General features: G+C 37.4%; 1 protein-coding gene across 9 annotated transcripts in view; it reads left to right on the plus strand.

The window, feature by feature from the left end:
* The window catches only part of CCDC171 (coiled-coil domain containing 171), a 159,703-nt gene that overhangs the window by 97,026 nt on the left and 37,621 nt on the right, over nt 1-25,056 (plus strand). For all 9 annotated transcript variants that reach the window (XM_063179591.1, XM_063179595.1, XM_063179594.1 and 6 more), the window contains 2 exons: nt 1,654-1,708; nt 13,834-13,965. In XM_063179591.1, coding sequence (XP_063035661.1) covers nt 1,654-1,708; nt 13,834-13,965 — 187 coding nt within the window. The remainder of the gene's footprint in view (nt 1-1,653; nt 1,709-13,833; nt 13,966-25,056) is intronic.

A 25,056-nucleotide genomic window follows, 5' to 3' on the forward strand; every position in this document is an offset into this window, starting at 1 on the left:
ATGTGAAAACTTCCAACCATCATTGTTCTACCATAAGAACTCTATGTTATATTCTAACATAAACTGTTCTACTTGTTCTTCATAAAAAGTGCAAGTGTCTTTTTCTTCCTTTGGAACATGTAAGCAAAGTAGCTAAACTGACTTTGGTCTTATCTGGAAACTCTTATTTTAATATCAATTCCATGACCTAAGTGATTGTAGGCAATGCATGGGTGTCTTTCAGTTTCTTTCCTAAATTTTTGTAGTGCTGTAAAAGACAGCAAGATGTCTAGCTTGTTCTGAGAATGGCTGACTTGATTTTCTTTAAGTGGTGGCTAGCAGTTCTTTCCACTTTCCTCCTGAGTAAGAAGCAATATTAATAAAAGTGTCTGAAACAGTAAAAAAACAGACAAAAATACAGTAGTCTTTTGGTAATTTCTCTCTGTTGTGGTTTAACCCCAGCCAGCAACCAAGTACCCTGTCAATCTAGTCCAAAGAAAGGTAGGATCCTGAAAATAGAAAAGTCTATGTGACTTTATTAGGAATGTAAAAGCCACTTTTACTCTTCTGGTCACTTTCCTGTATTTTCTGTTAAGACAGTATGAATCAAGAAATGAGAAAGCAGCCATCATTCCATGGGGAACAATGCCATGATTTTGACTGGAGAAAAAGAGGCTGAGGGAAGTACCTGAAAGGAGGTTGTAGTGACGTGGGGCTTGGGCTGTTCTCCCAAGTAACAAGCGATAGGACAAGAGGAAATGGCCTCAGGTTGTGCCAAGAGAGGTTTATGTTGGATATTTGGAAAAGATCCTCTCCTGAAAGGTTGTCAAGCATTGGAACAGGCTGCCCAAGGAAGTTGTAGAGTCTGGAGGTATTTAAAAGATGTGGCCCTTGGAGACATCGTTTAGTGGTGGGCCGGGCAGTGCTGAGGTAAGGGTTGGACTCAGTGACCTTAAGGGTGTTTTCCAACCTACATCATACTGATTCTATGGATTCTGGTATTGTAAAAGCTCAAACAAAATATACACATAGCTGGCAAAATGAGAGACAGTTGTGGAATATTAAAGTGTATTAGCTTTTCTGGCATGGATTCTATTTGACTTCCTATGGTCATGCTCTCTTTTCTCCTAAGTCATATGGTATTATGCAACTTCAGTTCTATTTCTGTCAGTCATGAGTTGAGGCCAAGGTTTTTCATGACAGCATAGCTGATGAGAGCTGTCTTTCTTACTGAAGTCCTAATCTACAAAAGGGCATTAGAGAATTGTTTCATTCTCCAAACCTCCCTATTGTAAAGATAGGATATTTGGCTGGACTTTTAGAAATGTAAGAGAATGTATTCTCTTCCTGCTAGATAACTCCACTCAACATGCCTTTTACATCTAAAACTCTTCAAGAAAATGATATTTGTTAATGAATATGTCCATAACAGCAGCTAGTTTGAGGGTCCACAACAGAAACAAATTTCATATGGAAATATTCCAAATAGTGGTACATGAACTATTGTTTAAGGTTTGCATTGGGGATATAAAAAGGAGAGACAAAGACATAATACTTTGAGTTATCAATGATTATTTGAAAAGACGTGATAGTTAAAAAGTAGCAGAAAATTAATTTCTAAATCAGATGAGTTTCAGTTCTATGATCTACCTCTTGTTTTTTGTCTTTTAATAGAGATAGAGAATTGATCATTAGTCATATGAAAGCCGTAGAAGACACTCTTCATAAGGTAAGAATTTAAAATTATTCCTCTGATTTGTATTTCTAAATATATCAAAGCTTTACCACTGCTTTTGCTCAGGAAAGGAGAGGAGTAGAAGTTGTAAGGTGGCTTCCTTTTCTTAGAGTTTATTTCCAGCTTCAACTTCTTTTATCTGAAAAAACTGTTCATTTTTAGTGAAGTAAAATACAATTTTATAGTACACAAACTTCTTATTTCTTACTACAAAACTTAACTACAAAAATCCACTTTTCTTCCCTTAATAGCTGAGACCACTATTTCTAGTTACCAAGTGAAGACAGTTGACTATCCAAATAGCTAACAATTTCTATGGAGCTAAGTCCATGCCGTGTAAGCCAGAGGTCATTTGGTGATGTCACATGCATGTTGGCCATAAAACCATATGGCTTTGTGCATGCTACTTTAGTCTTTGATACATGATAAAACATAAGGAAAGACAGTAAGATGTAACCTGTAGTCAGAAACTTTCATGATATTTTTATGGCATTTTTTAAATTGAGTAGTAATCTTAAGTATTCTCTTTGACTTGCACAGTTTTGCTGTGGTATAGCATTATTTGAAAGTCCAACAAAGCTTGTATATTAATTATTTAGGCAAAAGGACTGTTTTAACTGTAGCTCTAGTTGTTGATTGTTTTAGAACTGTTTTTAGTCTAGAGCAAAACAAAGCAAAATAAGTGTTTTTATTACCTTGGAGTGTTAATTTCCCTTATCACATCTTGAATTCACAGCAACATGGGAATCTATTCTTCATTTTAGTTTCTGTGTTCACCAAAACTAATTTAATTTTCAGATACTTTTTTCAAGTCTTTCTTTCCTTTAATGTTCAAGAAAGTGACAGAACCTAAAACTGTGTGGTTTAGCTGCAGCAAACTGTGTTGGTAGAAACTATCTTGCTTTTTGCCCCCACCTTTTTCATACTGGCTTTCTTTAAGCATAAAAACTCATGTCATGCAGAAGGTGTTGTGTTTTGCAGTAAGAGATACATGTCCTTGGCATTCAGAATTCATTGTCCTGGATTGCAAGGTTACATTTTGGTTTTGAAAGCAATGCCATTATGTGCACAAGGATTGAAGTGTTTGGGGAAAGGCTATAGAGAAGGCCACATGCTTAGTACTGATTAACCTGATGCAGTGATTTGCTTGAGAAAGAAACAGCCATCCTTCTTCTGAAAAATTTAGTTACCATATTGTTTCTTAATTCTTGATGTACATAGTTGTTAAGCCCTTGTAGCACGTTAGTGAGTAGCAAACTAATTTATCCTTTCTGGTTTGTCAACCTAAAGAATAAGAAAACACAAGAATTAGAAATGTCAGGATGCTCCTTTCAGCAGGAACTAAAAAAATTGATTGTGAATAATTCAAAATTTGACATACTATTTCTCCTAGAAGAACAAAGGGAAATTATTGATTTTGTTTGGGAAGTATCTGAAATGTAAACCCTACATCATAATGGTAACTAATTACCTAGCATTAGTGAACATGGCTGAGGTGTAAATGATAAAGTTTACACTGTTGTTCTTAAAGGGTTTCTCACCCAGTAAAAAATCAGAACATAAGAAATGGATTATATACTAGTAAAAGAACTATAAGCCTTTCTTCACTAGAAATTGTGGGATTTACTTTTGTTTTAAGAAAGACATCAAAAGAAAATGGGTAAAGTTCAGAATCAACTGAAGTACTACTAGTAACTGCAGCTTTACTTACAGGAGTTTGAAATTGAAGGTTTTGATATTTCTGTGTTGATGTATTCATCAGCAAATATCCACAAAATTCCACTGTATCACTTCAGGATCTGTATTATTAATTCATAATGCTAAATTTTTACCTATAGATCTCAGAGGGATTTTTCAGACATCCTTAGTAATCTTAGTTAGACTCAGGATAAGACAGTGTATTCTGATCCATTAAAGTAGCCTCATTCCTCTCCATATTCTATCCCTTCAAGAATTCCAGAAGTCAACAATGTGGGTACTAGATCATCTGCCTTTGGGTATATAGGGGTGTAACATTCTGCAAACAAAAGCAGGAGAAATCAGAGCCAAGGGAAACAATCTCTGTGTGTGCTTCTAATATGCCTCTGGACCAGAGATAATTTACACCGCTTTCTGCCCTGCACTATGAGTGGATGAAACATTTAGTATCATACATTTGACTTTGCCAAAAAGTGCCTGGGCATGCTTGTGCCCAGAATGATTCTTTCAAGACCATTGTGGAGCTACCTTTTTAATCTTTGTGAATATTTATGAAGCATAACCATTGAAGAACTTGAGCACTGAATATGCTAAGAGAGAAAATATTTTTAGCAACTAGTCCTGTCCTTCATAAATTACAAGATGTTCTTTAGAAAGTTATTTTTTGTCTTACCCTGGGTCTTGTCACATTAGCTATCTTTATCCTATGCCTGGAGCTGAATTATTTCCACAAAACTTCCTGATAATATAAGAGATCTTTCTTCATCTTATACCATCTAAATATTATGGACAAATACCTAAATGCAAAGTGAATGTTTTAACAAACTAAAAAAATCAAAACAGAATATTGCCAAGGACAAACAGAGACCTCAAGAGGATTATGGTTTGGTTCAGTTTTATTCTCAAATACTGAAGATGACCAGAAGGTAATAGCAAAATGATAACAGAAATAAATAAAATTTTACTGAAAGAGTGATGAAAGGAAATTCCATCTACTTGAAGTTCAAACATAGAAAGTTTTCTTAAAATGTCTTCTAATAAAAAGAAAAATAATTTAAGAACATGTCTTATTTTAAAACCCATGGGCAGTCCTTTTTTATGTATGAAAAATAAGTTATTTCTCGAAACACTTTCCTCTCAAAACGTTGAGGTTATTTTTTGTTATAAAATAAATCCTTGTTATGCTTGCTGATAAACTGTGTTCCATTATTAATTTCCTCTTGATTTCTTAATATTCTGGGTGTATAAACAGGTAAGAGATATTAAATCTCTTCATTTCCATTACTAGATTCTTTAATGTGTAGTTAATCATCTATTAGTTATGGTAATAATGCCACTGTTGTGGGTGCAATCCTTGTATGGGCCAGTGATTTAAAAGTGGACTTCATGATCTTCGTGGGTCCTTTCCAGCTCAGAATATTCTGTGATCCTGTAATCCCATCAGAGGAAGAAATAATTTTACACTATCTCTGCTGAAATCTTCATCTTCCCCTTGTATTGCTTCTCAGTTTGAGTGCTTTTTTTGGATTAGCCTTGGCCAGCAAGCCAGATGCCCACCCAGATGGTCTCTCAGTCCTCCTCTAGAGGATAGGGGGACAAAACAGAATGAGAAAGCTCATGTGTTGAGATCTAGATAGAGACATCGCATAGTAGTTATCATCACAGGTAAAACAGCTGACCTGGGAAAACTATTTTAATTTATTTTTTGAAGTAGATTTGGAGAGGTAGAAACAATTTCAAAATTAGCATTACCCTGCCTTTTAATCTCAGTTTCACTTGTGACTGCTCTGCTCATGCTGTGAGGCACAGGGGTTTGCAGTCAGTCCACACCCACTCCTCTCTGCAGCTCCTACCTCCTCATGCTGTTTCCCTGCATCACTGTGGGCTCTCCATGTGGGCTGCCATCTTTCAAGAATATCTGTTTCGGCGTGGACTCTCCATGGATATTAATTCCTTCAGGAACTATCCTGAAGGATTTCCTCGACCTCCTCTGGAAGGGGATCTGTCATGGAATATGGTGTGGATATGCCCCAACACAGCCCTCTCTCTGTGCTACGAGGAAATACCTAATCCAGTGCCTTAAGTGTTTCTGCTTCACTTCTTTTCTGACTTAGATATTCAGTATTTTTGTTCCCTCCTTCTCTCCCTGTGTGATGGGTTTTTCTCATTCTTAAATTCATTTTCACAGAGGGGCTGCCAGCATAGCTGTGGGGCTTAGCTGTGACCTGTGGTGGGTCAGGAACCAGAGGTGTCTAGAACCCACTTTGTCCTGCACACATCCGTCCTCACAGAGACTGCACCTGGTACACTGCTATAGCTGCCTCCTTTTCAGCCTGCCTAAATCTCTATTCTCTACATATAGCCTGTGCTATACACCACCATGAGAAGTCATTCTAGTGAGCCAGTCTTCAAAGTGACAGAAAATTTTTTGTTTTTCCTTGTACTCTTAACTATCAAAATCTTGACAAGTTTAGTCTATCATAGTCTGTCCTGGCTGCTTAGGATTTGGCTGTTTTAGCAGGTTAATCAAATACAACCTGCTCACTGTTTTTCCCAATACCAGAGTTAGCAACCTACGCATTCTGACACTTTGGGAGACACCAGCACACCAGTGCTTTTGATCACTTTGGGATCAAAGCACCTATCCAGTGTGCTCCTTTCCTTCTGGCACTTGGAGAGAAGAATTATTCTTTGTCCACTTCTGTAGTGCACTTCATTTCTGCTGATTGAAAGGTTCATATGCTAGCTAGCAGAACAACTTCCATGCAGATGTGTCAGCAGTCATGCCTTGAAATCCATCCACTGTTGTGTTTCATTGCCTCGCTGCGACCCCTGTTGTCTCCTCTGAAATGCCCCTAAACTGCTTGTGAGATCTGGGTCCCATGACTCTGTCATTGAAAAAAATATGAACACTGTATCATCCATCCCATAATATATTTTTTTAAAATACAAAGACAGAACTATATTTCTTTATCTATTTTAATGGTTTGGGTTTTTATAATACAGCACATATATTAGTTATATAATACAGTTGGAGATGGGGTGAGGCCATTGCATACTTGAGAATTAGTAAGGTTGTAGCAGTTGGTTGTTATTTCTGATGTGGTCCATAGTAATCAAATGCATTTCCTTATGATGACAGTTTTATGGCCTGCAAGGAATTAATTTGCAATAGGTTTAAGTCCATATACAAGTGACTACATCGGAAAAAACACTCAAGTGTAAGTGGCAATAATTGTTACTTGCAGCAATGAGACCACAAATTGATCAGGTCCTGGAAGAAGAGAACACTTATGAGACTTAAGTTAGCTGTCCCTGTCAGACTGCAGTAGATATGACCTGACACATTCAGGTATACTGATCAGCCACATTTCTCTCAGTAAACTGGGATTTATAGTCCATCATATTATTTAGTTATCTCAATAATGATTTAAAAGCCCTCATTTTAGAGATCTCAACTTAATTCTTTTTTGCCTAACCTAACAACACTCCCAAGATGGTTTATCTCTGTGTTAGACACATGAATATTAACTGTGAAACCTGCTTTATATGTGTACTCAAAGTCTGTCCATCACTGTGGTCCTGGGTTGTTCTCAACTGGCCCTATCACAAGCCTATTGAAACAGTGAGCATGTGTACAGGCAAAAAAATCACCAAGAAAACCCAATTAGGTTGTTAAAATTCTAAATAATTTCTGTAAGAAGTTTGCAATAGAAAACCAGCTATTATTTCTCTGTAATAAGAAAAAAGTGCAATAAAAATATTACTTTTTCTCCTCCTGCATCTCAAATGAGCGCTTCTTAATTTCAGTGTTTGATGAATGACTTTTGTTTCCCCTCCTAGCAATCTGACTTTCTTGATCCGTGTTCCTAAAGATCAGTTGTGCAGGACATACAGGTGTTAGCACAGCTGGCTTGCTGATGACAACCCTGTCCATATAGCTGTCTAGTGTGTCATCACTCATATTGTTCAGTGTCATTCTGACCTAGCCAAGCTAAAAATGGTACTCCAGCTCAAGAGGGATTTAAAAACCTTCACAAAGTAAAGATAAGACATTACCGAATGTCATATCCATGTGCTTAACTGTTTTCAGTTTGGATGTATCTAAGTAACTAATTTCAGGATATATTTGTTTCTATATTTTGGTTTTCTTTGTTGCTTTTAAGGTGATTTTTTGATTTTATTTTGGGTAGATTGTTTGTTTGGGTTTTTTTTGTTGGTGGAGGTGGGGTTTTTGGTTTTTTGTTTGTTTGTTTGTTTTGGGTTTTATAAAAGGCTGAATACTTATATATAATTTGCCTTCAGTAAAGAGAAATCCTTGTTTTGAGAATTGTGGAATTATTGACTACATTAATGGTTATTTTCTCCCGACATAGGTTCATTTTCAGCCCAAGGTCACTGAAACCTTTTCATAGGGGATGTATTGTAGTGCACATCTTGCAGCTATAGAGAAGCTTAGGTGCCGTGGTCAACATTTGCAAAAAACCAACTGTGGATCAAATTAATATCTTATTCAACTGACCATGCAGTGTGTGTATGTAGCAATATCAGAAAGCTTGAATTAATCTGATAGGTAAGTATGGGATGGTAGTCTGCTCTGCAAATTAATTTCCATAATCTTGTCTAGTCCTGAAGGGAATAAAAAAAAGAAAAAAAAAAAAAAGTCAAGCACACCCAAAACATCAATTTTATGAGATGTATCTCCTTTACACAAACACTGTTATTCAGTAATTAATGCTCTCTTAGAAAGCACCTGTGAAATGGCTTGTTTTGTAATTAAATACAAATTTGTATGGCAGTAATCAGAAAGCACAGTCACTGAATCAGTATGCTAATACAGAGATTTTCAGTAGTTATTCTATTGAGGTAAATATTCGGTATAACTAATTGCGATAATGTATGGCCACCTACACTAAGGTATATCAAAATGCTATTTAAACCTCCACTATCAACAGAAGTCAGACCCCTGGACTTGAGGACATATTTCTTTTGATGAATGAATGTGCAATGATCTGATGGCTTTTAATGATGACTCAAACCTAACTGTGATGGCTATGTAACAAGTATCCATTAAACTGTTTCCCTTTCTGTCCTATAAGACACTCTTGTCTGAGCAAAATATATTGTGATTTGGTGTAGTTTGGTTTTTATCCCTCTCAGGGAAAAAAAAAAAATAAAGGTTTGATGCAGTGTTTTTGCAGTTCAATTGACAAATTTGGTTCCAAAATACCATCCCGCACCTCATTGTCTCTCTAATTGTGTCTATAATTTCCCAGTTTTTAGGTGCTTGATTTAAAGTGCCTTCAGTTTAAGATATGCAGTCTTGTCACAGACTTGTCACAGGCAATCTTTTGACTTCTGGAGTGATCCTTGGTTGCTGAAACATCCTGATGGAAAATATTGTATCTGAAATTATATAGGCCCTCATTCGATAAGATGAATATACACTTTTTGTAGTAATTTCCTTACTTTCAGAGCAGGCTCAGACTGGTATTAACAGCAACCAATATTAACAGATTTACTCTATGATCTGACAGGGTGCTGTGGGAGGTACTTCTTTGGATATTACTTGTGCCAAATCCTGCAGCAAATAATTTGGGGTCTGTATTCCATTAAATGGATCACACTTAGATTGATCACTTCTTTAGGTTTTCTAGAGAGCCCCAAATATTAGAATGTATCCTGAGGAAAATAATCTGTATCAGCAACTTACTTGAAGAACTACTGTTATCAAGACTATTCAGTATTATTGTTGGGGGAACTTCTTCCTGTATATTAATTTGTATTTTTAATATGGAGTAAGAAAACTTTAGCAATTCATATTAAATGTGAAAAAAAAGAGAAGTGTTCATGAAGGTTTAATTCTATCCAACAATGTATAAAATATTATTCTTCTTAGTTCTATAATCATTTGTATAACACTGTAACAAATACTTGGCCATTCAAGGCAGTTACTATGTAACTTATTTCTGTTAAAATGCTTCCCTTGGCAAAGGACTGTGGGTACGTGTGCATGTTTTAAACCTGTGTAATATGGCCCCCACTCAACATGCTGCCCTGGAGGTACGGACACTATGCAGCTAAATCAGACACAGACTTGCAAGACTGTGGTTAAGACTAAGATTTGCATTCAAACTGCTTTGTTCTACTTAAAAAGTTCGAAACTCATTTTTATCTGTTGTATGTCACATGCAGAACACATAGCAGTGTGGTAGAAACCATTTTGCTTGTACTCTTAGAATGATTTCTGTATTTGCAGTTGTATCAGCAATATGGTGATCTTAGACAAACAGATTAAATCACTATTTTCCATTTGCTTATCACCAAATCACAGTAGATCTTGTTCTGCTCTTTAAATTGCAGATAATATGCTATTTAAAAAGTAGTAGAAAAGAAAAATAAGTGTAAAAATAAGTATTTATAATGTAGAGTTAGTGAACTTTGAAATTATAAAATATTCTCATATATAGCTTACATTGTGAAGTTTATATCCATAAATTATTTTATTTTATTTTCACCATAAGAAAGCATTGAATTAGGAACAAAATAAAAACTAAAATCTTGGGTTTGTTGTACCAGTCAGATAGCAACTGGGAAAAAACATTAGGAAGGCTGAGCACATTCTGATACCATTTACAACTTCCCAGCATTTAGTATCATGACTCTATTGGCATAACTGGATATACCACATCAAAATGTGCACAGAAAAACCAATGTAAGCACCAGAGTGGACTGCAGACAAAACTACTATTATTTAGAGCAGCAGAAAATTTTAAAGTTCATTTTTGGACATGTAGGATTAGCCCATCAAATTCTACACCTTGGCTCAGTCAATAACGTAACTTCAGTTTATTATTCAGTTTCAGCTTTGATCTGAATTAATGAGTACTTTATTGATTTTAAATTGAGTGGCTATAGTGTTGTCTTCTTTGTTGCTCTCCTAATTAATTAAAAAGTTAAACACTGTCATAAGTCACTCTTCTTCTTTATTTTAAAATGCTATGAGTATTGTAGTAGAGGATGGATTTGTGATTTTGCCTGTTTTCATATAGTATTTATATATGTCTAAACTGAAAAATGTAATGATCATATTTAGAAGCATGCTGTCACGATACTTAACTATACTCTGTATAAAATCACTCTTGAAACTTTTCCCAATCTCAGATAAAATTATGTTTACGAAAATCAGAAATGAACAATGGATAATCACTAACAATGGATAAATATAAATTTATATAATTTTATAATATAGGGAAATGAAACTGGTTTTAGACATTTTTCATCATTGCAATAAGCCTGATTAGCTGATTAGATGTTTTAGATTTTAACATAAAGCTCTCTAGCCTCAGGAGACCTTTCGGACAAAATGGTCTTGCTTTAGAGTTCATATGTAAGGAAAAAAAATGTCATTAAATACAAAAAAGCTCTAAAAATTGCATTTTAAATTAGCTGCATAGGATTGTTCTTTTGCCTGTTGAGCTTCCAAAAATACCCTCTTTTAAAAAAGAAATTATATTACCCATTTTATCTTTGCCTCATGGTTCTGTAATGTAAGTTTATATGTGAGTACTGTTTTTACTGCATTAGAAAATGAGGAAATAAATACAATTTCCCAGTTCCTGTTGTTTCTTTCTGGATCTCAAAAAGCCAATAGACAGAAGTTATTAAATTAGTTTTTTACTAAGATTTCATACAGATCTGGTCTCTCCAACATGAGTCCATGCAGGCATGACCATTATTGCTTTCCAATCCTTGAACAGGTAGGCAGCTTGGAATGTTTTCACTTCTAGTGAAACAGTATAGTATATTTGTACAGCATACACCCACTCTTTTGTTCTTACAATTTTCCTGACCCTCATGAGGATTTTGCAAAAGGAAAAGTTTGTATTCATTTTCAGTTTCTCGGTATGCATACTGATAATGAGATGTACTCTCTGCAATCTAAGTACTTACAAACACAAAAAAGTATTTGGTTTGTTTTTTTTGTGAATCCTCATATCAAAATTTTTTAATATTTTCTTCTCTTTAAGAAGCATACTTTTCTGATGCAGTGGTATTAATGGCATTTGTACACCACAATGCAGCCATTTTAAAAATGGGGTTTATATGTTATTGTTCAGTGAGTGTCAGACCCCAATACTGAAATACAGGGTTTGAAACTAATAGGGTTAAAAGGACTTCTACTGTCTGTATTGTGTATATATTATACCTACATTGCTTATACATTGTTTTTTTCCCCCTAGTATTAGCAATCTGCTTTTGTACTTTGACATAGGGATTTCCCTTGTGAATTTTGTCACAGAAAAAAGAGAATCATCAATATCGCAGTTAAACTTGACTTTCAAAGCTAATAGTATCTCATTTGGGGGCTGAAATTTAATAAATTTTCTTTGATTCTGTTTGAGTTTTTAAACATCAAACAATGAATTGGCCAGGGTGCAGTAAAATATTTAGATCTATTGACTACGGTTCAGAAGGGTAGAAGGCAAAACACTGGTGGTTTGATGTTGATAAATTCTTAGTACCTTAATCCACATTAATGTTTTCTTTTATCTGTGTGCATACTGGCAGCAAAGACACTGAAAAGTTGCTGTGTATATAAGCTATAAAAATGTAAATCAGGTGTGTGTGTGGTGTGTGTGTGTGTGCATGTGTGTGTATTTAAAGCAATGTATTTTGTTATCTTCAGCAAGGTTAACATCTGACCAGAATTACACATGCTGACAGAACACTCTAGAGAGTGTGTTTGTTCCACAGGACTGTGTATCCTGAACCTAGTGCACTATGTGTGCAAAAAATGTGTAGAGGACCTTTCCTGTTATAAAAATTGCATCATAGTGCATATGTTTGGCAGCCACAGGTATTGACAGGAATTCTTTAGGTCAACTTGGGAAATGTAGGGCTCCCTATTCCCACAGAACAGAGGAACGAATAAAATAAAATCTCTTCTTCTTTGTATCAGTAGATTTGCACATGCTTCTTTCAATCAGAGCAGATTTCAAAGGCTCTGCTATTATTTGAAATCTGTTCACTCATAATCAAGATTTTACAAGAATCTAATTTTGTAAGTGGTTACAGAAAAGTAATCTGGGATTTAAATGAATAGATTTATGTTTTAATTCATGTTCAGTGCATTCTTGTGGGCAAGGCAGCCTCTAAAAAACCCTGACATTTATTAAAATAGTACTTAGTAAATGGTATATCTGTTGATTTATATGTATTTAGAATATATCCAGTATATGTTTTAGAATATATTTACTGTATAGACTGTGTATCAGGTCATTAGAACAGTAAATTTTTTTTTGCAGTACTCACTATTGCTGCTCAACAGATGCAGTGTATGCCAAATGAATGGATTTAATCTATTCGTTTGTACTAACATATATTTGTATGTGTGCCTATCCGTCTGTATTAGACTATAATCTGACTGCTGGGATCTCCAGGAGGCGGACATTGTAAATTTTGTACTAAATAGAATGAAAATTGGGTGTGTGGCGTCATATGGCGTGTGAGCATAAGTGGTGTGGCTGCGGAAGGCGCGCGTTCAATGCGCGCGGCGGCGGGTCGGCGCTGGCAGACGGACGCACGGACATGTCGCGATGGGCCGGGCCGCGCGGCGCTCCCTGCCCGGAGCGCTCCGGCGTTCCCGCCGCGCCGGGCCCGAGGACAAAAGCGCGGGCGGCGCTGCCGCGCGCGGCCGGCAGGTGGCACTGCGACACCAACGGCGCGCGCGGCCAGGGGCGGCCTGCGCTTTGTGCCGAGCCGGGGAACCGCGCCAAAGGCATGGAGCCCGCGCGGGGCCCGAGTGCCTCCCGCACCCGGCCCGCAAAAAGCAGCGGCTCCTTCTTCCTCCCGCTCCCCACCCCCTGCCCCCCTTATTAATTGGAAAGCTGCAGGTTAGTTCGTTTTGCTTTATTTGTGGATTATTCATTTAATTTTGACTTTTGACTGAGTTGTTTCCAAATGAACCTTATTCTGGAGGATTGATACCAGAGTAGACAGAACTCACATGCCAGCTTCTCATTGATGTGATCACATGAACTTTTTAATTTCACAGCTCATATTTGCTTAAGTTAGAAGTACAATTACAGTACACCAGTACAATTACTGTTTCTTTTCTTACGAGGTTTTTGCAGGCGACAGATCTGTGAAATATATACGCCAGCTGGGCAACAGAGCCCTTGGTGTCTTTTCTTCTCATTTCAGACCAGGGGAAGATGCTTTTTCTTCTTAACATTCTCTCCCAGCACTCTGAATTAGAGATTTATTTGCAACGAAAAATCAATTAGTCCTAAATTTATTCATGGATTTCAGGTCCAGCGATCAATGCAAGTCCACTCAGTGGGCTCAAGGGGACCCAGTTCATCCCAGTTAATGTGTCTGAAGGGGAATTACCATTGATGCTGTTTTTTTCCCTTTAGGTCAGAGATCAGGCCTTGCTGCTGTGTACTGCAGCAGCCACGAATGACTTCACCCTGGAGCTACCCAAACTGCACCTGGAGACCTTTTCAGAGGAAGGGCTGAAGGGCAGGCCAGAGGCTGCAGCATTTCAGGTTAGAGTCTAAAATAATCCTGTTTCTTGTTTTCATTTTTGCAACTGAGAACAAGAAGCTAGACTGCTCTGAATGTGTGGAGACGAAAATGCTTCAAAACTAATGTAGTCAACAGTTGAAAGAGAAGTAATTTTCATATATACTGTTGGATATGGTATTTCAGAGATGATGTGAACTTTTTATTTGGCTGATATAATGTTAAATAACTGACAGGGATATGACCATGGAAAACCACAAATTCTGTATTTGAAAATTAATATCACTCTATCACACCCCCCTTTCTCTGCTTAAATTAAGCAAGACAAGTAGAAATTAAAAACCAGGGAGGGGAGGCAAGGTTTTATGCTGCTACTTGGTCATTATCAGATTTTTTCATATTTCAATGTTAGAATTAACAGTGATCTTTAGCACTCATCATTTAGAAGAAACTTCTATTTGGAATACTTTAGTACAGGAGATGTTTTGTTTATGTAGGTTTAAATATTTATGTGTTTCAAAATACTAATTTTATTAGGAGGAAACTGGGGAAAAGAAGAGAAATTTAACTAAAAATGTACACATGTTCAGATGTAAAAATGGATTCTGGGCAATGCCTCCTTATTGTTTCTAAGTTTGTTATGTCTTCTCTACAAACTATGCCTTAGTCTTTATAGCTGTGCAGAATACGTTATTGTTAAAAGCAGAATATTTCGTTTTCCCAGTGAGAGAACAAAAGGCAGAGTGAGTACATATTTCTTTTGTTGTGTTCTTCTATCTAAATCAGAGAGAGTAAAGGTAGTCAAGTAAAGTGCATAGATATTAGGAAATGAAAATGTTGCACAATGTGTATACTTTTCTGCAGTAACCTTTTTAAATTTTTTGTAGATTTTCAGTTCTAGATGCAGGATATAATTTAAGGAACAACATCACAAAACCAAACATTCAAGAAGGGCTAATCTGGAAATTTTTCACTGTTGCCTTTTTGCATGCATTTCTTTCAATACGAAAAATATTTAAGTTATGTGTGTATTATCATGTTTCCATAATAAAGTAATAATATGCAACTGCATGAGATTCCTGTGCACCTTAGGAAGCATAGCTGTACATCTCTGGCGGAGGGTAGGTTGCAAATGCTTCCCCATACAGTGATGATCACTTTTAAAGCTGCACAAAAAGCTCCACAGGTGCATCTTTAAGAAGCTGTCACAGAAATCACCAGCTTTTAAATACTACTCTTCTAATCTAGGTGTCTGTTTGGTGATACCTGCTTCTTTTTTTTTTTTGTCTCATCCCAACTTCCATACTTTTTTGACCTTCCAGTGATTGCAGAAGCATTTCCAAGATAGTCAATTCTGTCATTATTTCTAAGAATAAAGACAGAAGTATAAAAACTGCATTTCTCATTTGAACAGAGTACTTGTGCTATAGCTAACCCATAGTAATGCATGTGCTGCACGAGTAGTGCAGTGATGTAAACCTACTTTTTGTTTACCTGACAGCTTCAGTTACACTTGGTTACTTTGTGCATACACAAACGGCTCCAATTGTTCAGTTTGTATTACTGTGAGGTTCCTTTCGTCCTTCCCTTTCTCCTTTTCCCTTTTGCTTCTCTTCCTCTTCTCTCCCTATCTCTAGTTACATAGTGCCTTTTTGATAACTTTCTAAGCACACTGTAAAGATTTTCTTATGAAATTTTCCTTTTGTAGCTGGGCGTTGGCTAATTGATGTTAATTCCATGCAAAACTACATTAAGAGCAATCCTGTAATTTTGAATGAAGTAAACTGTGAGACATTACTTTATGGACACTTCTCTTTAGAACCAGTGGAATTGTTTGCCTGCATGTTCTCTAGAACTGCCATAGTTAGTCTGTGGTAAGTAGGACTCAGTTAAAGGCCTTATTATCTACAAGTGTTAGACATCAGGAGTTTTTTCCCAAGTTTAAGTTTATTGGTATTTGATAGTATATTTTTTTAATTGCATGAAAAATCAAGATCTTAAATTTGACAGTGTGATGGGAGTGAAGCACTGGCTATTGGAACTGTTGCGTACTGACAGAACGTGACATTGTCCTATTTTTATTATTCGTGCATCCAGTTTGTAGTAGGTGACTGAGATCAATAATTAATTATATATCCATTGGTCTGAATGTATCGCTTCTTCATTGTATGGAAGTGGCATGTATCTTTTAAAAAATTGTACCCTCTACTTTCAGCCTTAAGGTAATGAAATAAAATATTTGGAGACACCATTCTGTATATCTTCTCCAAAGCCTGCACTTCATGGAATGGCTCTTAAATTGCAAAGTTATGTAGTAGGTTGAAATGTTAAGTTATTCAACACGCATATCCTTGCACTAAGCATCTTCTAAAGCCCCATGCAAGTAGTGAAAGTATGACTTAATTTGTAGGCATTTGTTAAATTCTTGAGGACTGCAGAAGAATTACTATAGTAGTTTGAAAATGTCACTTCAGTTGGATAAAAAATGAAAAAGGTGTAATATCTCTAAGATTAAAATATGATTGCTATACCTTTGAAAAAGTCTCACCTGATATTTAATTGCTGGGAAGAAATTTATGTCACAAAATTGTGCTATTTTGTTTTTAAGTTTGAAAGTCGAAAATTATCTATTGTTTTCAAGCACCTGTAACACAGTGAATGTAGCATTTAAAGTGTGCTGTTCTGCCCATGCCCTGATATTCCTACTGGAGAGAAAAATTGGAGCCATATGTGACGCCTCCTATGAATACAGGATATAGGGTTCAGCAGGCAACTAAAATGGTATTGCTAATTCTGGTAGTCATGCTTGGCAGATGACTATTTAAATTAACCAGTACAGGTTATCAGCTCTTTAGGAAATACACAATTCAATTGGGTTACATCTTTAAAATGGGAATAAAGTTAATTAATAATCTTAACTCTCTTCTTTTTTGGCTCACAGAAGAAGTGGGCATTCAGAAAAATAATTCTGAATTGTCTCAACTACTTTTACATCGAAAATGTAATTGATACTAATTCCAAGCATTATTACCTAAAGACAATTCATAAATCCAATGGGATTTAAATGTCTATGTATAAGTAATTAAGTTTAGGTTTCTTCTTTTTGGAGAGGTAGACACACAAGGGTAGAAACTGGTACGAAAGAAACTTCTCGAAGCAAATTTAGGTACTTCAGACACATATGTTAATGTTGCATTTTAAAGGAATTATAGTTGATTTCTGCTAAAATGACTTCTAAATATTTATCAGCATGATCCAACCTATCTGAAGACATGACTTCAGATACTAGTTGAACACAGAAAAGAACTGGGAAAAGGATCTGGGAGTGCTGGTTGACAGTGGCTTCATACAAGCTAGCAGTGCCCAGGTGGCCAAGAAGGCCAATGGCATCCTGGCCTGGATCAGCAACAGTGTGGCCAGCAGGAGCAGGGCAGGGATTGTCCCCCTGTACTCAGCACTGGTGGAGGCCACATCTCAACTGCTATGTCCAGTTCTGGGCCCCTCCCTCACTCACTACCGGACAGACATTGAGAGGCTGGAGTATGTCCAGAGAAGGGCAACAGAGCTGGAGAAGGGTCTGGAGCACAACTCCTATGAGGAGTAGCTGAAGGAGCTGGTGTTATGTAGCTTGGGAAAAAGGAGGCTCAGAGGATTCCTGTCCTGATTTAAAGGACAGGTGTCTGTCAAGGAAGGTGGGAAACTCCCTTTGAATGGAAAATCTAACCCGTTCCCTCCAAATTATTACAACTTTGAAATTACGGGGCTTTCAGGCGAAGATATAGGAAAAGGAATAGCAGTTCTTTATTACGGTATGTGTGTGTGTATAACAAGACAAACAGCAGCAGCAGCTCGGCGCTGACAGCAGCAGAGCCCAGAGCCGCTCCCGGCCCTCCCTGGGCCGCAGGCGCCTTCCCCGCCGGCGCAGTTCCGCTCGCAGCCAGCAGGGGCGCTGCTGGCTCCCGGCGGGCAGGGCGGGTGCGGGGACTGCCCGCGGCTGCAGGGGGCGCTGTGCGCGAGCCCGGCCGCTCCCCTCATGTGGGCAATGGCGGACAGGCCGGCGGAACGGGGCTTCCTTTAGAAACCCCAGTGGCAGCCGAGCCCAGTGCCCCTCTGGATGGCAAAATGAACTGCAGCAGACCCTCAGAGCAGCCAGCTGGAACAGCAGAGGCAGCCAGTGGCCACACCTAGGGTGGCCACCAAAGACTCCAAAACAAAGACTCCAGAGCCTTGGCAGGAGCTGCAGAAGCCCTGGCGAACATGGAGTGTCAGGTTAAGGTGCAGCAAAAAACCCAAAGCAGTGGCAGAAAACAGCAGAGCTGGGCAGCATCAGAAAACAGCAGGGCTGGGGAAGGGCAGGCAGGTTGCTGCAGGCAGCTGCTACAAGCCTCCAGGAAAGTCTCCCTCCAGGAAATGATTGGGTCCCCTTCCCAGTGAGGTCGGATGTTAGAAAGCTCCCAGTTCAACAGTTGCTCTTGTAAGTGGACCCTCACCCATGAAAAGGAGATGTAGTGAAAGACAAAAGGTCTGCAGAGGCAGCGAATCCTGTGGCCTAACAGCCCGTCACAGAAATTGTACGCTCGGGAGGGAGAGAGTGGGAGCAAGGCAGGGGCCCAGCCCCTCACCCGCAGCCAAAATCTCGTGGTCTCTCTGCACTTCCCAAGAGAGACCCCCTCAGCCAAGAGACAGCAGCAAACTGCACCCTTCCCTCTCCTCTTCCTCCCAGCCACATCCTTTGTCTCTTAACTATTCTCATTAACATCTCATAGGCAACAAATGGGAGACAATTTCATGAGAGAAATAAAAAAAACCAAAAAGTCCTAACCTCCAGCAACTCATTGCTCTCCACAGCTACCTGAAAGGAAGTTATAGTCAGGTTGTAGTCAGTCTCTTCTCCCAGGCAATAGCAACAGGACAAGAGGATATAGGCTCCAACTGTGCCTGTGGAGTTTCATGTTGGACAACAGAAAGGTGGTAAGGCATTGGAATGGACTTACCAGGAATATGGTAGAATCACCATCTTTGGAGGCGTTCAAGGAACAGCTGGATGTGGGTCTTGGTGCTATGGTTTGTTGGTGTGGGGTGTTCAGTCAAGGGTTGATGATCTTGGAGCAATACCAGCAATACCAATTCTGTGATTCTCTTCTCCAGTTGGGTTTGAGATGGTTAAGTTTTCACTTTGTCTTGCCTCTGTTTTTGTCTGTCTCTGCCACGCGCTCTCTGCTGCCTGTCTGTGTGTCCTCTCTGCATGCTCCCCACTGCACACATGTGCACCTGGCTATGCACTTGCTGCTGTGTGCACACTGACCACATGCACCCACTCTTGCTTTCCCTCTCCCTGCATGCCTGCTCTCTCTGCGGATTCTGGAGCTTTCCTTCAGTCAGTCTCTATGTCCTACACTGCCTGGGCCTCTCTCTCTCTTCTGCTTCCTGTGCCTCTTTCCCACTCTGTCTTCCTTGCTCTGAATCAGTCTTTCTGTCCCTCCTGTCCATCTGCCTCTCCCTTCCACCTGCCCTGTCTTGCTCCCTCTATTTTCAGCATGTATCCATCCGTTCGTGCAGGTTTAGGAAGTCAACATGGGATTTATATGTACTTCTTTGCCATTCTTAGGTGTTTTGAGGTCATTTAAAATAAAAAGTGCAGTAATAAAATGAAGGCTTATAGTTTTAGAAGTAATACAGTCAAGTACTGACGTGTATTCAGTGTTAGCATTAATCACTATAAATTTACGAAGAAGTAGGTTTTTTCCATTTATGCATTCATGCATGATTTAGTCATGCATTATATAATTGTGCTGTAGGTCCACTTTTTCTAATTAATTGGACAAACATAAATGTAGTTTTAGGAGCTTCCTAATTTGTATTTATTTTCACTTGTTTATTAATTTTAGATTTATGCTTGATAGATTAGATGGTGAAAGATATGCATAATTCTGCTGATAATTTTCCTCCAAATAATAAACACTTTCTCATTTGTGTGTTCACTTGTCAATAAAAAAGTTCTTACCAAATTGAGGAAGCAAGTGATTTCAAAGGTAACATTATAATTCTGTCATCAGATCTTATCCTGTGTATAGGGCTTGTCTTTCAAACATAAATCAATTCTGGTAAGAGGATTTAATGAGCTGAATTAATCGTAGAGCAGCTGCTTCAAAACAATATTACTAGTATTTTAAATCTTGTACTTTTGTTTTAAATTTTTTTTCTTTTATTAACATGGCTGTTAAAAAGAAAGTTATCTTAATACTTCAGAAAGAAGAAATGGTTTCTAGAGTCTTAAAGAGGCATCATGCACACTCTTGTAGTGTTTTATTTTTACTTACATTTATTACTTTTAATTTTACACTGTTTCACCAGAGAAGGAACTATCAATTGAATTATAGAGGCCAGAATGCTGCCTCCTCTAGTATCACATTGCTGTTTCTTGTCAAGTAAAACTGGGTCTTCATTGTCCAGGAGTTTAGCAGCTGCTATCAGCTGGGCTGCCCTCCCATCTCCAAAAGGACTAATTTTTTCTTTTGCTTGCCAAAAGGACTACTCTCAAACCTATTGTCAAAATGTGGTGCTTCTGGACTGACCACAAGGCTGTCTAAAATACACTGTTTAAAGAGAAAAGTGATTCTTTATTACGCTACTTTACACTTTCATTTTGAGTTGAAGTACTCATAAATAAGTAAATGATTCAAAAGCATTAGAGTGGGGCAACGCTTCTTGCAAACCTAGCCTATTGCCATCATCAATCTAGGAAAATAAAGTTGGTGTAGGACTTTAGCAATGATTGACATCCAAGTAAAGTCTGAATAACCAGGCTGAAGAGATGTAAAGTGGAGAACTCTAATTTAATCTTCATGAAAGAGTTCAGCTGGTATTTGGGGTCATGTCTCCAGATATGTTGTATCATGCTGCTAAATATTTGGAAGCCATTTTACCATTATTCTGTATAATTAGTTTAAAACATAAGAATAATGTATATTAGGAAAATATTGTTTAATATGCTAAAAAATGAGATCTCTTCTAACTGCCAGTGATGTTGGAAATTTTCCTTCTATAATTTGAATTTCACACTGTTTCTCCATTCCACCACTTAACTGCTCAGCTTCCTTTCCTCTTCACAGCATTTCTGTTAACAGTCTTTTTTTCCTCTCCCATACAGGCCCTCTCTCCTTCCCTTTTTTCTCTGCTCCTTACCATTAGCCTCTTTCCCTCACTTTTTCAGTCACCCTAGCACTTCTTTATTTCTTCAGTTGCCTTTCTTCATCCTACTAAATTAGGACTGATTATATGAAGAACCGTCTCAGAGGGTGTTGTAGTTAGCTGGAACACTCTTGCACTCCAGCCCTGCTAAGTCTTGGCCTTAGGGACCATAAATATCAAAGTCAGTGTCTGTAATCACCAATTAATCAATTACTGAAAACTCTCTTTGTGCCTGTGACAGTACTAACTCTTGTCCAGCCCCTTTTGTAAGCACTATCAGTTTTGTAAAAACTGCAGCTAAGATGATGATTTTCATTATTATCTTGAATGCCAAAGTTAGTATATAATCATTTAGCCTTTCAGTAACCTTTCTCAATGGAAGTTTTACTTTTTTGGCCTTATCAAGCAATCATGTCACTATCTGTCTTTGTCAACTTAGACTCTTTCATATATTTATATCTGTTGCATGTGGGTGATGTCTTAGGAATTACCTGTGCTAATATGCAAAAAAGCTCTTTAAGAACTGTGTAAAATACAATCTTAATTAACTAAGTTTATTTATTTAGTTTTGCTTCTGCTTGTAATCCTGAATTTTGTTTTTCACCTGGCTACCAGGTTGCTGCATGTTTTAGCAGGAGGCATCTTTCCTGTTTACTAGTCAATGTCCTTTCATGAGAAAAATTACTCTAGAGTCATGGTGATCCCAATATGTATCCAAAGCTGCCTCAGTCAATAAGAGCAGACTCCTAATAGCTGTAATTGAAAAATAAAGCATCATTTTATCACAGATGATATCAAATATAGTTCTCATAACACCTTGTTAGGCAGATATTTTTACTTCAGAAATCCCGTCTTTCAGAACTGCATGTGTTTGTCTGTGCACAGCATCTTCAGAAAAGGAGTAGTTTTCACAGATAGCAACAGTGTAAATTTGACTCATTTTTAGAGAGTGTGTACTGTGTACTATTGCGATGCAGACAAGTCCATTAAGAAGCATAGGTATTTAATTGTTGGTAATCATGTGGGTTACAAATTAAATTCATGAAGTGAAGACCACGAATGATTGGAATTGTCTGGAGTCTTACATTTTTTGTACTGGGTCTTTTAATTTCAAAAACTAAAAAAATGCTGAGCACGTGAGCCTAAACAACTTAATAAGACAATAGACTATATTACACAAATGTTTAAGTAACAGAAACAGAATCAGACCATTTTCTATTCTTACATTAAAAAAAACCTTCTTGCTGAAATGCTGAGACTTGTTTAGTCTTTTTTTTTTGCTTAACTGCTTAGTAGTCCATTATTATAAAACATGTCTTCTTGTTATTCTTATCAATTGTTTACAGAGGAAGAAGAAATTATTAAATATTACACTATATTAGTACAAGAATTTTGTAATGGAATCACAGGAGACATTGCTGCCCAGATACTGTATTTTGGTGGACCTTGTAGTTAAAGACCTGGGAGAGGAAGGGTTATCCACAACTTGAGTGAGTTTATTATGGCTTAGTGATTTGCTGATTGATTTCATTTGCTGTCAGTTAAGGCTCTCTTAATGTCAAGCTTTCTTTGCATAATGCCTTGAAATAAAGACTGATGAAGATTTTTCAGATTGATGCTGCTTATATAAACTGACCCTGATTTGCCCTTCTGCATGACAATATAAGTGACAGCAGTTAGACAAAAATATAGTAGTGAATATGCAACTTAAGGATTATACAGTAAATCTTTCAGAATATAAAACTTGGCATAAAAAACAGGCTGTTCTCTTATTACCACATTTATCATGTATTGGAGAAGTAGACTGGGGTAGCAATACAACTGAGGTAAAATTTGAAGACAGTAAGTTTTGAAAGGATTGAAAGTTAAACTGTTTTGTTTTACCAGATCCTAACAATTGGTCACGAATTAATTTTGGTGGGGGGTTTTGTTGAGAATTTTGGTGGTGTTTTGTTGTTAGTAGTTTTTTGGGGTTTTTTTTGGTAGAAAGGGTTGTATAAATTTTGGCTTATATATCCACATATGTTATTACCTGCAAATTTTATTTTTTACATTATTATTTTGCAGTAATCATAACGAGTTATTTTGAAGCTGCTGTCTTGATTTTTCATTTACTGAATTGATTGCTTGTCTAGTGACATGTGTTGGTAGTATCCTAGGATCACAAACTCCAACATTGTATTGGACTGCGAAAAACACAAATTCTTGGATTCGTAACATCTGTGCTATAGGTGGCCAGGACTAATGTGTTTTAAATAGGGCACCTAGTACTTGTCCATTGCAGTACCCAATTTCATTATATGATTATAGAACTCTCCCTTCATTACGGTCTTGTCTCTCATCTTTGAACTCTCCCTGTTAAATGCAAAAGGTGGTAAGAAATTAGTGGGTGAGGAGGGAATGGAGACAGCTGGACAGTGCTCTAATTAATGGAAATAAGCTGAATGTGTAACTGTTGTGTAAATCTGAATAATAAGGATACACAGACTGCATGTTGGCAAGTTTATATGTAAAGGATTGGATCTTCTATGTCTTTTAATAAGATAATATCCATGGAATGACAAAATTTTGTTTATCCTCCTGGAACTTTGATAGAACTTGAGATTCCTCTGGATTGCTTCAACATCAGGATTTTTTTGGTAAAAGAGCAGTTCTAAACTAAAGATTGGGAGAGAAGAATAATCCCTACCACCTGTGTGGACAAATTTATGATGTACATTTAATGCCTGAGGACTATTTTAGTTCTAATTTCTCTCTGTTAAGTGGCAGATTGTTTGTTCTTTTCCACTACCAGCACCCATTGGTGGATCCCCCTCTTTCTCTTCATCTTAATTGAAAAATACTAAAGGGAGAGACCTGCCATTGACACAGTGTATAGTGCTAGACTTTCCCTCCATCCAGTTTTCCAATCTCAGATATTTTTGTTTTTTGGTTAATAGTGTGCAAGCAAAAAGTTACAAGTTGAAGTTTATATTCTCAAGTTTTTACACATGCTTCCAAAGACCACAGGACTGGGTTTTGAGCAGAGATTCCCCTACATGACAAAATGTGATGTTTGACTGGACCTTGGAAAAGGTCACTGTCCTAGATGCTCAATTTTTTCTGTCTTATTCCACATGAGACTTGCCACAAATTTTACTCCTGTAAAAAAAAACTGTGGGATTGAATAAATCTTTTATGCCTAGAGGGCACATAGAATAGCAGTAAGCTGGTTGTCCCTGCTTAGATTTGGCAGGGAAAAGGACAAAAAAAAAATAAGAGTATAAGAAGCAGTGCTAAAATGTCTCCAGAAGTTTTCCCAGGCTTCATCATTGTAATTGACAGATGTTCTGAAAATGGTAGAAATCATCTATAGTTTCTGGAGTTTGTAAGCTATGGAAGTGATTTCTCTCTTACCAACATTCATAGGCACAATTACTCATAAATTACCTTACTGCAAGTAGTGGCCCTACTCTGAAAAATGGATAAAAGAAATAGTGGTGAATTAACATCAGAAATAGTTCGAAAAATGCTACTCTCTTGGCTCTTTTTAAGTTAGGATGGCCTAAGTTAATTTAGGCCTTTCAGTTAGGATCCATGGATAAGAGCCATCTGCTTTTGTTTATCCACCATTAAGGTCACCACTCAAGTACATGATACTGTGATGCCAGTCATTACCAAATTCAGTAGAAAGATTAGAAAGGGCCTTCTCAATCTCATTACAACACCCCATGATATGGGATGTTTTACTTCTGATTCTATTACTGAAGGATACTTTATGCTTTCTAGGCAGACTTACCTCAACATTGCCTATCCTCCTTAGTTTTCTCCTTACATAGTTGCTATAAGCATCCAGTTTTATAAATAGAATTCAGAAAGTCACTTTATATCTTATGCTTCTAAGGAATTGGATCTAGTTGTTGACTCTTGGCTAGACCAGGGAA

This window comes from Melospiza melodia, chromosome Z (genome assembly GCF_035770615.1).
Source record: "Melospiza melodia melodia isolate bMelMel2 chromosome Z, bMelMel2.pri, whole genome shotgun sequence".
Classification (NCBI taxonomy): Eukaryota; Metazoa; Chordata; class Aves; order Passeriformes; family Passerellidae; genus Melospiza; species Melospiza melodia.